Source organism: Motacilla alba, chromosome 5, assembly GCF_015832195.1.
Source record: "Motacilla alba alba isolate MOTALB_02 chromosome 5, Motacilla_alba_V1.0_pri, whole genome shotgun sequence".
NCBI lineage: Eukaryota > Metazoa > Chordata > Aves > Passeriformes > Motacillidae > Motacilla > Motacilla alba.
In genome coordinates this window covers 16,069,764-16,083,206 of record NC_052020.1, presented here as the reverse complement: position 1 = coordinate 16,083,206, position 13,443 = coordinate 16,069,764, and the positions used below count along the sequence as shown (strand labels likewise).

General features: G+C 43.1%; 1 protein-coding gene across 11 annotated transcripts in view; it reads left to right on the top strand.

Annotated features, from left to right (window-relative positions):
• The window catches only part of BRSK2 (BR serine/threonine kinase 2), a 305,276-nt gene that overhangs the window by 279,801 nt on the left and 12,032 nt on the right, over positions 1–13,443 (top strand). For 7 of the 11 annotated variants that reach the window (XM_038138588.1, XM_038138584.1, XM_038138585.1 and 4 more), the window contains 3 exons: positions 1,759–1,939; positions 2,582–2,671; positions 11,018–11,065. In XM_038138588.1, coding sequence (XP_037994516.1) covers positions 1,759–1,939; positions 2,582–2,671; positions 11,018–11,065 — 319 coding nt within the window. The remainder of the gene's footprint in view (positions 1–1,758; positions 1,940–2,581; positions 2,672–11,017; positions 11,066–13,443) is intronic. The other 4 variants (XM_038138589.1, XM_038138587.1, XM_038138594.1 and 1 more) reach the window with 1 other exon arrangement.

Genomic DNA, 13,443 nt, shown 5'->3' with positions numbered 1-13,443 from the left:
GAATTACTAACTGTAGATAATGCTCTCTAAGGTGAGAAAAGATTTCAGCCTTCTTGGCAAGGCCTCCAGGTTGCCAGAGTTTGGAATGTCACAGCAGTAGAGCACACTGCTGGCCCAGTATCAAGACAGTGATTTGCTGCTTTGTCAAATCAGCCTTACAGTCACTGGCTGGGCAGCAGATTGGGTTTCCCTGTGATGGGTATGCCCTCCACTACTTCAGCCAGACAAAAGACCTGTCTTACATCTGCACTTGTTACCTTAAATCCCCACTTCAGTGCTGTATGGCAGAAAGAAGGGTCATTTCTTCTAGTGTGCAGAGTTTCATTTGTTGCAGATGTGAAGAAAGCAGAGGGAAATTGTCTTTTTTTTCCTATAGAAAGTTCTTTTTCTCATTATCTAGAGGTACCAGTGATGAAAAAGTCAGGACAGCAAAGGTAATTTAAGAGGTTTTTCAATTCAAGGTAGTCAACAACATAATAAGACATTTTCCAATAGAATTAAAAGAAGGAAACTTGATTTCTTATATAGTTTGTTATATTGATTTTTTTTCCACAAAATACTGAATTCCATTTTAGTCTTTGTGACTCTGCAATGAATTTCTTCCAAAAAATCAGCCGTGGCCCTTGTTACTGTACAAGCACACAAGGAGTAAGTGCATTACCATAGAGGGCATCAGATGCTGGTGTCCATCCCAGGCTGGTTATAAGCAGCCATGTTACTGTATCAATTTCATGCATTTGGCTGTGCTTTTGGGTTTGTATTTTGGTGTAGTGTGTTTTACTGTCTACACTGGTGATCCTGTGTGTACCCCACGTGTGGTTTAGGTGTGATGTAGGGACTTGTGTGCAAAATCAGTGAATTGTCTCTTACAGCAACATCTAAACTTTAATGCCTTTTCATAGCCAGCTAATTAACCCCTTAAAGTCAGCTTCTCAAAGAACTCATCTGCAGTTTTTCTCCTAGAGATTAGAGACTGGATTTCCAAATAATTTTTTGGGGGTTTTTTTAATCTAGTCCTTTATGAAGCAATAAATATGAGTATGTTGTTAAATTTTGAAGGAAAGTGTGAAAGGTAACTGCTTCAAAATTACAAAGTTATGAAATTCCACTGTGGTTCTGAATATACAGATGTTGCATGATGTCTCAAAGCTTCTCAGAGTTCTTTTACATATTGATAGAAATTTGGGTGAGTTATTTGCTGGTGTGCTTTCCCTGTGGATGTCCCAAGCACTTCAAGTGTCCTGATGTCTATCTGACATTACAGAATCACCAAGCAACTGAAGTTGGAAAGGTCTTCAGGAGGTCTCCTGCTCAAATCAGGATCAGGTGTGAGATCAGACCAGGCTACTTAGGTGGTTTTTTTATTCAGTTTTATATCCCACTGACTTTTCTGCCCACTCCCTTAATATCTACCTTTTGCTCAGCAAAAGGCATTTCTCAAAACTGGTGGATGAGTAGGAAAAGGAAGACTGACTGTATGAAGTTGAGCAACATGTGTAAATTCATAAGTGTTTGGTATTCCACTAATATTCCACCCTTAAATTTAGGTCAGTCCTGTAAGCAGCAGTGCTTTCTTCTGTGGTGCCCAGCAGCCTATGCTGTTACTGGTTTCACAAGAACACTGTACATTAAAAATTCAAGACCAGAAGCAAATCTAGCAAATGTTACTCTGGAAATGTGTGTTGTTATAAACAGAATTTTGCAGGTTTTTTCCCTTTAGCACTGTTTCTACTATCTGCTTCTACCAACCTCTTTCAGATCCCAAGTCTCAGTCACAGTGTCATCTCACAGACAAGTTTCCGTGCAGAATATAAGTCCACAGGAGGTCCTGCTGTCTTCCAGAAGCCAGTGAAGTTCCAGGTGGACATAACATACACAGAAGGGGGAGAGGCGCAAAAAGAGAACGGGATCTACTCTGTCACTTTCACACTCTTATCAGGTAACCATGGCAAAGCTCTAAAATGGGTGCAAGCTGGCTTGGTCCTTGCTGATAAGAGAGGCCAGCAAATTGCTCTGCCAGAGGGAAAAATATAACTGGCTTAACCTCAGGAAAATTCGGTCAGGTGCAAGGAGGACATCAGGAACAAAAATTATGTTGGTAGTGATGGAAATGCAGGGAGGGAAGGAGATTCCCAAAGAGGTGAAGTTGGCACTGCCATGATTAATGTCAAAATGGCTGTTCTGTGCACCAGTTGTGGTGTAACTCATGATACTGGCTCCCTGATTCATTCAAAAGTCCCAGAATCTCAGCTGGGCACTGTGAGGCCATAGTGTCTTCCTTCTGACTGAAACATGCACTCACCCTTTTCTTCTGGGTGACCACATGCCCCTCACAGGGGTTGCAACAAGGAAACAGACCTCCTCACCTTTTCTGTCTTTACAAAAGGAGCCCCAAAGCCATTCTTCTTCCTGTTGAGTCCAGCACACCATAGTCCCTTTGGCTGAAGGACAGAGATACAGTCAGGACCCTTCTGGGGACAAGACTGAAGGGAAGATGCTTGTGATCCTTCCCCTGCAGCCTTGTGTGTGGGCTTGGCTCCCATTGCTCTCACAGCCCCTTGTGCCTCTTCTCTCCTCGCAGGTCCAAGCCGTCGCTTTAAGAGGGTAGTAGAAACCATTCAGGCACAGTTATTAAGCACACATGACCAGCCTTCAGTGCAGCAGTTATCAGGTAAGTGGCTTCTACTGTCCAGCACCTTCAGCAGGGACAGGAAGGTGAAATGCCTCTCATAGCAGGAGGCCGAGGGAGGCCATCCCTCTGATTACAGCAAAAAACGAGCTCCATTCAGACAGAGCAGTAACTCCCTGCTCCCACCCTACTCCTCCGTTTCTCATTCCCTCTCCAGTGCTCCCAGCACATTCCCCAGTTGAACAGCTTCTGCCCTCTGCCCGCCCAAAGAGCCATTTGCCCACTTCTCCATCAAAAGCTGCATCATCAACAGATCTTCCAGATTTTCTCCAGTTCCAGAACCTCCCAGAGTAGGGACATGCTCTAGAGATTACTTGATTTTCAAACCCTTCAGACATACTTTAGAAACCTCCAACTTCAGTGGGTCCCCGAAGAAACTTGAGAGCTACTTTTACCTTAGCCATTAACATGTGGTCAGAAGGTGGCTAATAGTTTCCAGCAGTGTGATCCAATTCTCAATACTGTGGTAGCACAAATTATATACTAAGGTTCTGCAGAAGCTATATTTTATCTATTTGAAAAGTAAATTTCAATTCCTCGTAGTGGTAGAGAAAGCCTTACATGTGTGACCCTGTGCAATGACATCAATCTGGATGTGCAGGCAGCCTGAATTGATAATACTGAAACTGGCCTCATCCCATCATTATGTAGCAGGTGTTCACTCTGAACACTGTAGTGGTTATACACCCACACACAAAATCTCTGTGGTAACTCTTCTATCCTCTAAAAGGGCAGAAGAAAGAAGGTGAAAATTGCAAACTTAAGGCAGATAAGCTATTGGGAATGCATCAAAGAAGGAAAAGTAGAGAAAAGCTGAAAGAATCTGCAGAGACTGGAGATAAATAGGAGAAAGGTGGAGAGCAGGGGCTGCAGCAGAAGACAGTAAGGCAGAAGGAGTGGGAGATTAAAAGGAAGTAAATAAATATTATGCTTTAGAGCCAAATTCTGTTCTTGACCCTTGTGTGAACAAGCCAAGACAAAAGTGGGGGAGTTAAATTGGCATTGTATCCTCCAGTTAAGTCCCAGATGTCCTCGGCTCGTTGCACATATGGGTTACATCCTTCTGGTCTAACTGTGGCTTTAGCATCCAGAGATAAATTAACTGCATCTAGAAGTGTGTATGCCTAGTACCTGACAGAGAAATATGCTCAGTTCAGTGTCCTCTTTGCTTTTGGCCTCCAGCACTGCCTGATCCTTCCGCATGCTGGAATACAATGGTGCCCAGCACATGGGTTATTCTGTTCAGAAGCAGGGAAAATGAGGACACTGTAACTGTGGTTGATTCAGGTTTTTGCTGTCTGGACTTCTGAAATTAAATCAAACTCAGGGAAGCGCCTAGAATTTTCTGCTAGCCCTTCCCCCTGGGAAATGCTAGGGCTGAGTGGGAGTGAGGGGATTGAGCTAGGAAAGCATCCTTTAAATGTATTCCATATTACTCCTGATGCATGGACAACATTCAAGTATTTCTTGTTTCTTCAGGAATGAGGTGTACCCTTACTTTCCTGTGAGGAAAAAATGATTTATAAAGTAAATAACTTGATGATCTCTCTTAACTTCTTCACCTTAATATGTGCTAGCTACTGAGGCTCTATAGAAAAACTTGAACCCTCTTGCACACTTGCATGTGAAGCATCTCCCTAAGAAAGCCATATTGTAGCAGGAATAAAAACCATTCATCTGACCAAGACTCGGGGAAATGTTATGGGCATACTCTGCTATGAGAAATGTATCTGACTTACAGTTTTACTCTGGTTCTGGAATGGAAAAATAATATTTCTACTGCCTGAAGTTACATGAGAGCATATTGTTCTAGCAGGAGAAACCCAACCTGACCTCTAATGCCAGACTAAAACTGATGACTTCACATGGAGCAAAACCAAAATTAATGGTCTCTTGAAATTTAAAAATGAGAATTCCCTTGGCTGGGGACTTACCCAGGCGAGACAGCTCACGAGACAGGGTGCCAAACTGTTCTGTATCACACCACCTAACCTGGTCAGGAATATGCAAGTCTCTTGAAAATGAGAGAAGTCAACATGAAAATTTAAGGTTTGAGCAGCATACAAGAACGAGAGAAAAGGAAGAGAAGGGAAATAAAGGGATTGTTACCAAAAAAGAGGCAACCTTTGCATCAAAGTAGGGTGGCCCAGTAGTTCACATCCCCAGCCGAGTGAGAGTAAGGGAAAGTAAAAGGATAAAGGACAGAAGTGTTCACATTCAGCACCTTGCTTAGCTGGGTGTCTGGTTGGAAATATGTGCAAAATCTTCCTAGAAATTGTCATGGAATTAATCAGCATTTCTCACTAGAAACAAAGCAAAGTCTTCTCTGTTTCTCTTCTCCTCCCATACTGCCAGCTCTGAGCTCCACATAGGGATTGTGGTGGTTGGGCCCTGTTCAAGTTCATGGTTTGAGGACCCTCTGTAGGCAGTCTACTGCTGCAACAGATTGAGCTCACCTTCACTTAGACTCTTTTCCTCCATGGCTCTGAGCATGGTACTGTCCCCTGACCAGCAACACTGGTTCAGCACTGGAGCTTTTCCTGGCTCCTTGTGCACAGACACATCCTATGTGTCTTGTCTCTCCTGCCTCACAGAGTTCTGATGCTCTTACAGGTGGGATGATGAAAACAATCTGTGAAAGGTGCATCCATGTAAAGGGAGACCTGTAGTAGGGGAAGATTTAATGATTTCAGTATAAAGCAGAACAGCAAGGCCTAATGAACATGTGGCAGTGAGAGTCATTCTCTCTGTTGCACCTCTGATCTGCTGTGCAGCATCCCAGCCCCCTGAGCCGGCCTGCCTGGGTTTCAGAATGCATTTTCCTCTTTTTCATTCCTCCAGCTGACAACAGTGTTTGTAGATGTCATGTTGCCCATGCATCTCTGTGTGTGTGTGAGCCTGTTGTGTACCTGATTTAGGCAGATGTGTTTCTGTGTCACACTTGAGCACCTTATAACATCCCTTCCTCCATATATCCCCCTCATTCACTTCCATTTTTCCTTTCTAAGACTGGCTGTGCGTATTTCTTCTGGCATACTCTGAAGCAGGAAAATAGATTCCCTCCCTTACCTGAAAGAAAGTGTAAATAAATTAAATCCATTCCATAAGTTAATGTAATGCTTCTAAAATCCACTGTCTCGATGGACAAATTTAGTGCAACATAGCAGCTTTGTATCCTAGTGTTTCAGGAGCTCTGTGCCGTAACTGCTGAGACTGTAACAGATCTGTGACTCATGACTTGCATAGAACAAGTAAATAGGGATTGATTGTTCATTTTTTCTTCCTGATGAAAGAAACTAGAGGCCAGCGTAAGATAGTGGAAGCCAAGTACCGAGAAAGCCACTGGAAAACGTGTCTTCATGTAATCTAGAACTGGTGGAACTCCTCACTGAAACAGGTTCTGAATGTGAGGAGCTTATAGATGCTCATCTTCCCCTGAGTACTTCTTACTCGCAGGGAGGTTGGATAACTCCCTGCAGAGAAATCTTTATGGGATTGCTAAATAGAGAAACTACAGCAGGTTCAGGAAATCTCCAACCTGACAGTGGTGAGTGAGGCAGTGGTAGGAGAAGTGTTCTGTATGCTTGGCCTGCTCTTGCACTCCTGGGTGTCTGTGGAGCTGCTGAGAGAGACAGAGCACCAGATCACAGAATATTCTGAGCTGAAAGGGACCCACAAGGATCGTCAAGTCTGACTCTCAGATGGTTTTGGCCTTTGATCTGACCCAGAATAGTTGTCCATGTGTGCTTGTTACTGGTATCACAAAAGCCATTACGCTCAGTGAGACTGTGAAAGGGTCCCTTTGGGATCAAGAGGGAGTCTCACTGTCTGTGAGAGCAGTCAGCCTTGTCTCTTGTCCATGAATGGCTCCATCCAGGGCCCTTATACTCAGAATATCTCCTTAGGTAATCCCTGGGCAGACTGCCCTTTGCTGGGATAAAAAGATATCTCTCCATGGAGGACAATATCCCAGATTTGTTCCTTTGTTTCAGCTCAGCACTCTTTCCATTAAATCATGATGTGTTTTTCTCTGATGCCTTTGCATGAAAGAGTAATAGTAGCAGCTGGTGAATAGGGCCATGCAAAAGCCATCTGTGATCATTCATAGGGTAGCAATTTTTATTTCCCTAATATTTTCTTGCTTCTCTGAGCTTTGGTTTTAAGTGTGGGATGCTACATGTTTGAATTTTTTTCCCATTTTCCCATGTACTGGGCAATCAGCAATACTGAAATAACCTTTAAAACTTCTTTGTGAAAGGTTTTCTGTTTCCTTATTATATTTATTTGCTTCATATCGAATTTTAACTATTGACATCTCCAAGTTCAGAGCATCTCACTCTTACTGCTGGAAATGTCTTTCATCAGCATAAACAAGTGTTTAGAGACCATATCCATCTTCAAAACAGGGCAGTGCAAATTCTTGCTAGTGAATTGATCTGTGAGTTCCAGGTATTTCAAGGCCCACAAGAGCTGTAGGCTGGCAAATTGCCACCAAAAAAAACAAAAGTAAGAAACCTACAGTTTCCAAATGTGTGAAGGATTTTATCAAGATTGAAAAGGGAGTAAGGAGCAAATGAAGTGCTTTGCAGGGTAAACTTCCAGCTGCAGACTCAAAAAAAAAAAAAAAAAAAAAGACTGCAAATGCCAGTTTGGAATTGGATTGCATGTTAGCTTTCTCTGGGGTTCATTCAGGTCCCAAGTTTCCTGCAATCTTCTGTAACCCTTTATGTCTTACATTCCTGTAGTGTCTAGGGTAATTACTTCATCTTGCTATCATAGTTCCACCTACAAAAAGTGTCCTGTAATGCATGGTTGGATTGGCAGAACACTGTGTTTTTGCTAAACAGCTTTAGTATCATTACTGAACAGCCTTCATTGAAATTAACTGAGATAGTTACTGGCAGTCCAGAAATAAAGCATGTAGAAAAAAGTCCAGTCTCTCCAGAGTTTTGATAGGAAAACAGAGAATTTCAAATAAGCACAAAAACACTGGGGAATTTCGATCTGCATGATAACTGCCTTGGACCAGAGGAGCTGGTGGCTCCCTTGACATCATCTTCCCTTAGTGGAGGTGTTTACTGGGGACTATGAGCATCTGGCAGGAGCTGCTCAGTGCTTTCTGGGATCTAGCCTTGTGTTTGGAGACCTCAGAGGAGCAGCTGTTTGGTGAGATTTCCTGGACTGGGATGGGTCTCAGGGATATCAGAAGCATTACAAACCAGGCAGCTTCCTTGTGACATCTATGTAGGATAGAAATTAAAGAATAAAGAAAATGGGGAAAGAAAGATGAGCAGAGCACTAGTAATTTTTAGTGGATTCGGAGCTTGTTCGGCCTTTTGGAGGGAGGTCTTATTTCAACCAAAGCATTTGCCATCTGTTAGTGAGCTGAACTGGGTGTCATTTATGAAAGAGTCTTGGTCAAATCCAAAGTGTGAGTGACTTCCAGCAATTCCTGTAAAATAAGGAATTGCCTTATCATCAGAAGGATTGAGAGCTGACACTGCCGCTATGTTTTAATGTATAAAATGAACAGGACGCATTAAAAATCCAGTTACACGACCCATCAGTGCTGCTCAGACAGTTAAAAGCCTTTGGACCCTGGCTTTATTCACTTCTCATAACACCTGGTTCCCACAGTCACTGGATTGTGGATTACTATCCATGTGGAGAAGCTGACTGGCTACAATCTCAAGACTTCCTGTTAAAATAAAATTTCCACTTTAAAATGATGGAATACTTTATCACATAGAGTATTTACTAAAGCAGATGTTACAATAGGATGGAAATGAAAGAAGTATTAAAGTAAATATTCTAAAAGAGAAGCTGAAGACACATTAATACTGTGTCTTCCAAGTGATGCAGTAGGAGCTCTGGCTCTGCCTTAGGAATTGGGGAAAAACAATCTGATCAGGTGTTGGAAAGACACTACAAATAAAAATAAATTCCTCTGCAGTTCTTGGGATTAGCCCTGACAATATGGAAAATTCAAAGCATAGTTGTGCATAAAAGTTTTGAGAAAGACAAATTAAAAGTTTTATTAGTGTTAGTTTGATTTTTTTTCCCATGGTCTCATATTTCAGAAAATTTTTCTTGTCCATCCAAACTAATTCTATAACATGCAAAATTACTTTTTTTTTTGGGAACCAAATGGGGTCCAGAGCCCAAGATATTCAGCTGTCAAAAAGCCTGTGTTACAATCCCTTTTTTGTATGTAGGTCTGTCAGCTTGTATTCTAATCACACAACTCATGTGTGTAGACCTGTGACACAACTGGCTTTAAGTACCAAAGGGAGCTGTGCTGACTGCAAATGACTTAGGAAAAAAGGCAGTGTTAACTTCAGGAGACATGATTACTTTTTAATTTGTTACAATGAAATACCAATTTCAGGAGGATCTTAGTAACCAGACACAAGTTTACCTGCTCTGACATTTTCCAAATACTACATTTTTTTGTTTCCAGATTTATGGTTACTGTATGGCCAGTCAGTCTGGATACACCTGAGGGGAAAACTCCAGGTGTTGGAGGTGGGAGTTAGAAACAGTCTTCTGGTCATATTTGAGATTTTCTTTGCCCTTACGTGTTCTTTCAAAGCTATGGTTGTGTGGTTGCTCTGGGATCTACCACTGTAGATCTGCATCACTCTGCATTACAGCAAAGGGTAGGTGACTCTGAGGGGGCTGGACAGGAACCCCTAAAAGGCACGAGACAACAAAGTTCTCCAACTTAGTAAAGAAAAAAAAAGGAATACAGATCCATGAGTGTGACTCCTAGTCATTGACTCAGTCAGCAGCTGTAGGTGCTTCTCAAACCTGCTAGGCATCTTCAGGGAGAAATGTATTGAAATTATATTGTATATGAAATTCTTTGCCTGCCAGACCAGGGAAAGAATTTCAAAGGCAGGTAAACTCCTGGCCTGTCTGACACCTCTATTGTTCTAGATCTTGAATGTTCTCTTCTCCTTCACCTCCATCCTTCTTCCCCTTTCTCTCAATCTTGTGCCTTTTTGAGAGAACTTCCATGGGTATCCTCTCCCACTGACCTCTGCCAGCCCACCTTTAGCCTCGGGCGTGGAGAGCATGTGATCCCTGCTTAGATGCTTTGACCAGTGTCACTGGACCAAGCAGCTGCCCTCTCTACTCCATGCTTTCCCAGATGATCTATGCAGCGCAGGCCTGGCTGCATCAGAAGAGATGCCTATCCATGCTCTTCTAGCATGAGTTCAGCTCACCCTAGCATATTCCTCCTCTTATGAAATTACTTTTCTCAATATTTAAGGAGAGAAATGCTGAGAAATTATCTTCCCCTCTGTCCTGCAGATTTTATAGCAGATAGGGAGTAGTTAGAGCTTCCTGGCAATTAGGGATTTTCAGCACACGTGTGCATTTTTCCAAGAAGCCTATTTCTTGAATACACAAGTGTTCATCAAGAGCCCAGGCAAGAGGAGATCTGAGATTGATCTGAGTGCTTTAACTGATAGCCACCTGCTCAGCAGCGAGTACTCCACATTGCCCAGGAACACATTGATTTAGAACCCAAATGCAAGGGAATCCTGGCTGACAGCAGCAGATCTGGCTTGCCAGCAGGTTCCACATGGAAGAGTCCAGCTGGGCTGGGCCTTTCTGTTTTAAAGCTGACATGTGGAGCTGCTTCTGCTTGTTGCACCTAAGTAAGAAGCGTACAGAGTCTGTGGCAATGGGAGCTATACACAAAGTTGACAGTAATGTTCTAGGGCCAGATTCTGCCACCCTTTCCAGAGGTGCTTCTATTGCCTGTGAATACCTTGAAATCAAGAGCAGTAAGAGATTACACTTGAATGAGAGAGTTAGATTGAAGCTTTGACATTATTCTTTGGGGTTTAAAAGACGATTTTGAGCTGTACAAGTCGCCTCACTCCATGTCCAACAGCATAGGGCTAGATTTTTTCCCTCTCTCCAAGTTTTTGATGTAGATATATGAGCTGGTTGAACATTTCCTGGCTGTTGCAGGCTAATTTGCAAAGCTAGCCAGATGAAAAACTGTACTCAAGGCTTATAGTTTGCTCATGTGGTGGCAGAGTATTTCCCAGATCTCATAAATACCTCCAGCTATGATCAAGGGGTGAGTGGAGGCAGCAGTACTGAAGCAGCTCCACTCTCAGTCACAGGGCCAGGTTTGCACTGGCATAGAGTTGGTGGCAGAATTTGGCCTGGGTTGTGTAAACACCAAGATGTGTATATGTTTCCTGCTTCAGGTAATAATGTGCTAAGTTACTACTTTATGCACAGAGGTATGGAAACTTTTTTTTATGTTTTTCCCTCCCTCCCTCCTCTTTCCGTTCTATGATCCAGACACCACTAACTGTATGGAGTTGATGACTGGCAGACTTTCCAAATGTGGTAAGAACTTCCTTCCCTTGTGCCTTTTCACCTTCCCCAGCCCCTGCTGAGCAACATAACAATGCGCCGTCCTGTCCTGTTGCACCTCCTGCCCTTCCCTATCCCTGCTCCCCCACGCTCTTTTCGACACTCCCCACCCTCTAACAACCCTCTATGTCTTTCACTCACCTGGAAGACACAAGCACACATCCCTTTTTCTGTTCCTCCCCATCCATGCACAGGTGCACAGGCTCCTCCACAGCTTTCCCCTTCATGGCACAAATGTGTGGTGTTACACTTGAGATACCCTCTCTCACTGTAACCCAGGCCAGTGATTTTCTTTTTCTTTCCTGATTTTTGTTTCCTCTTTACTTGCTGCTGTTGATTCATGATTCTTTGGTCCCTTTTCTGCAGTGAAGCTGAATGCTGCCCTGCTAGCTGCTGTCTCCCTTGGTTTCCTGCTATTTGTTGGGACAGGAATGCTGTGTTATTTAACTCCATTTTGCATCCACCCCCTTCTTCCCCAGATGTCCTTGGGGCGTGACACTTTTAAATTCTACATAAGACACACAGCAAAATATGTCAGACACTTGGAGTAAACTGTCATAGTTCCACTCTCTGCTTGGGGAAGGATGTTGTGTCTCTAACTGAAGGAGCAGTGAACCTACAGAAGATCTGGAATTTTGCTAGGAATAAGGAAAAAAGTTTCCTGCAAAACTTTCAGCTCAGCTTGCTTGGGCTTATGTGAATTTTGGTTAACTTGTCCCTAGCCTTCTCTCCCCTCCCTGCACACATGGACTGTATTCTTTCTTTCGGTAGTTGTGCCTCTACTCACTGGTCCAAATACAACAGTGGAAATGCCCAAATACTAAGAGAGATGTTTTTGTCTTACTATTCATGTCTTGTACAGAAAGATTCTGTATGATAGAACTCTGTTCTCTTCAGATTTCCATCGTGGTATCAAGGTTGAGTTCAGATGTGAAAGGGAGGACAAGATGTTAGGGAAGTGTTCACTGAGCTGGTGCTGCTCTCCAGCTGGACCTGCAGCTGCCACACTGTCTCTTCATTAACTGAAGAAAGTTGTTCTGGAGTTGTTTTGGAGTCTGTAGCCATAAAGAGAAGTTGTCATGGTGGAGATAATATTATGGTTTATGCATGTGTGACTGAGGCAGAATTTGGCCTGTGTTTCAGGCAATCTCTTTCCCTTAAGTTGCAGCTTTGCTGGTGGGAGTTTTTCCTTTGTTCTGATAGGAGTTCATTTGATTTCTTAGGTGACTTTTCTGGTCTTATGAAGACTCATTTCAGACCTTTAGCTTCTTGAAGTCATCAGACAGCAAATTCCTCTTCTTCCTCAAGACTTCATTTCTTGCCTGGAATCTGACATTCGAAAACATCATACAAAAATACTGAAATGCCAATTCTGTTGATTGCTTGCAAGTTAATTGAGCTGTAGAGATAACCAGGCAGCACCCTGCATTCTCTAGGTAGAGATCACTGCTCACTTACAGTTCATGCAGGCTCTCCAGCTGTCACCATGTCAGCAGCAATCAAACAAGGGACAGAGGGGACAAGGTGAAGGCCAGCAGGGAGACTGTTTCGTGGCAACTACAGCACAGACAGAGAGAGAGGAGATAGAGTGGCCTATAGGAGTTTAATGGAGCTGCTTCCTTTAAATCACATTCCTGCTGGTGAGCTCACAAACAGTGTAAGCAGTGGCAACTGCACCGTGCTGAATTCCACCCTCCTGTGTGAGTGAGGAGCTGTTTCTTCTGCTAGAGCTCACCCATGGTTTAGACAGGGGAGTGAAAGGGAACGATGTGAGCATTTAGCCTATTTTTGGGAAACCATTCTCTGTGGTTCTGAAGATGAGAACCACCCCGTGATGTTGACACAATGTTCATCTAGAATAACAGATAGTGTAGGAAGACTGTATTCTCTGGGGGTTTTGACCTCGTTGTTGTTCCCTATTCTGACACTGAGTACAGGAGGTCATTCTTGCCAAAAGAATTAGCGCTGTAGCAGGAAGAGCTAATCAGGTTCTTTAGCCTGGCTCAGCCATGTGAAAGCTCTGGTGGGAATGAGGAACATGTTTTCACCCACTATAAACCACTGAATGCTGTAATTAACAGCAAAGCAAATTTGTTTAGTCCTTTAAATGTTATCTCATCTTCTGCTAGCAGTGGTCATCAGTCTGAGAAGTGCTGTTGCATACAGTCACTGGCATTGAGCAAAGTTAATGTTGAACAGCCAAGGTTTGTCATAGGAGCTGCCAATATCCAAATGACACAATTGCTGCTGTATCAACCCTACCCGTGCAAACTAGAAAATTGCTGCCAACTTGTAGTATTTCACAATAGAAGAAAAGAATGTGGCTCATAATAAATTGAAATGCATGCTGG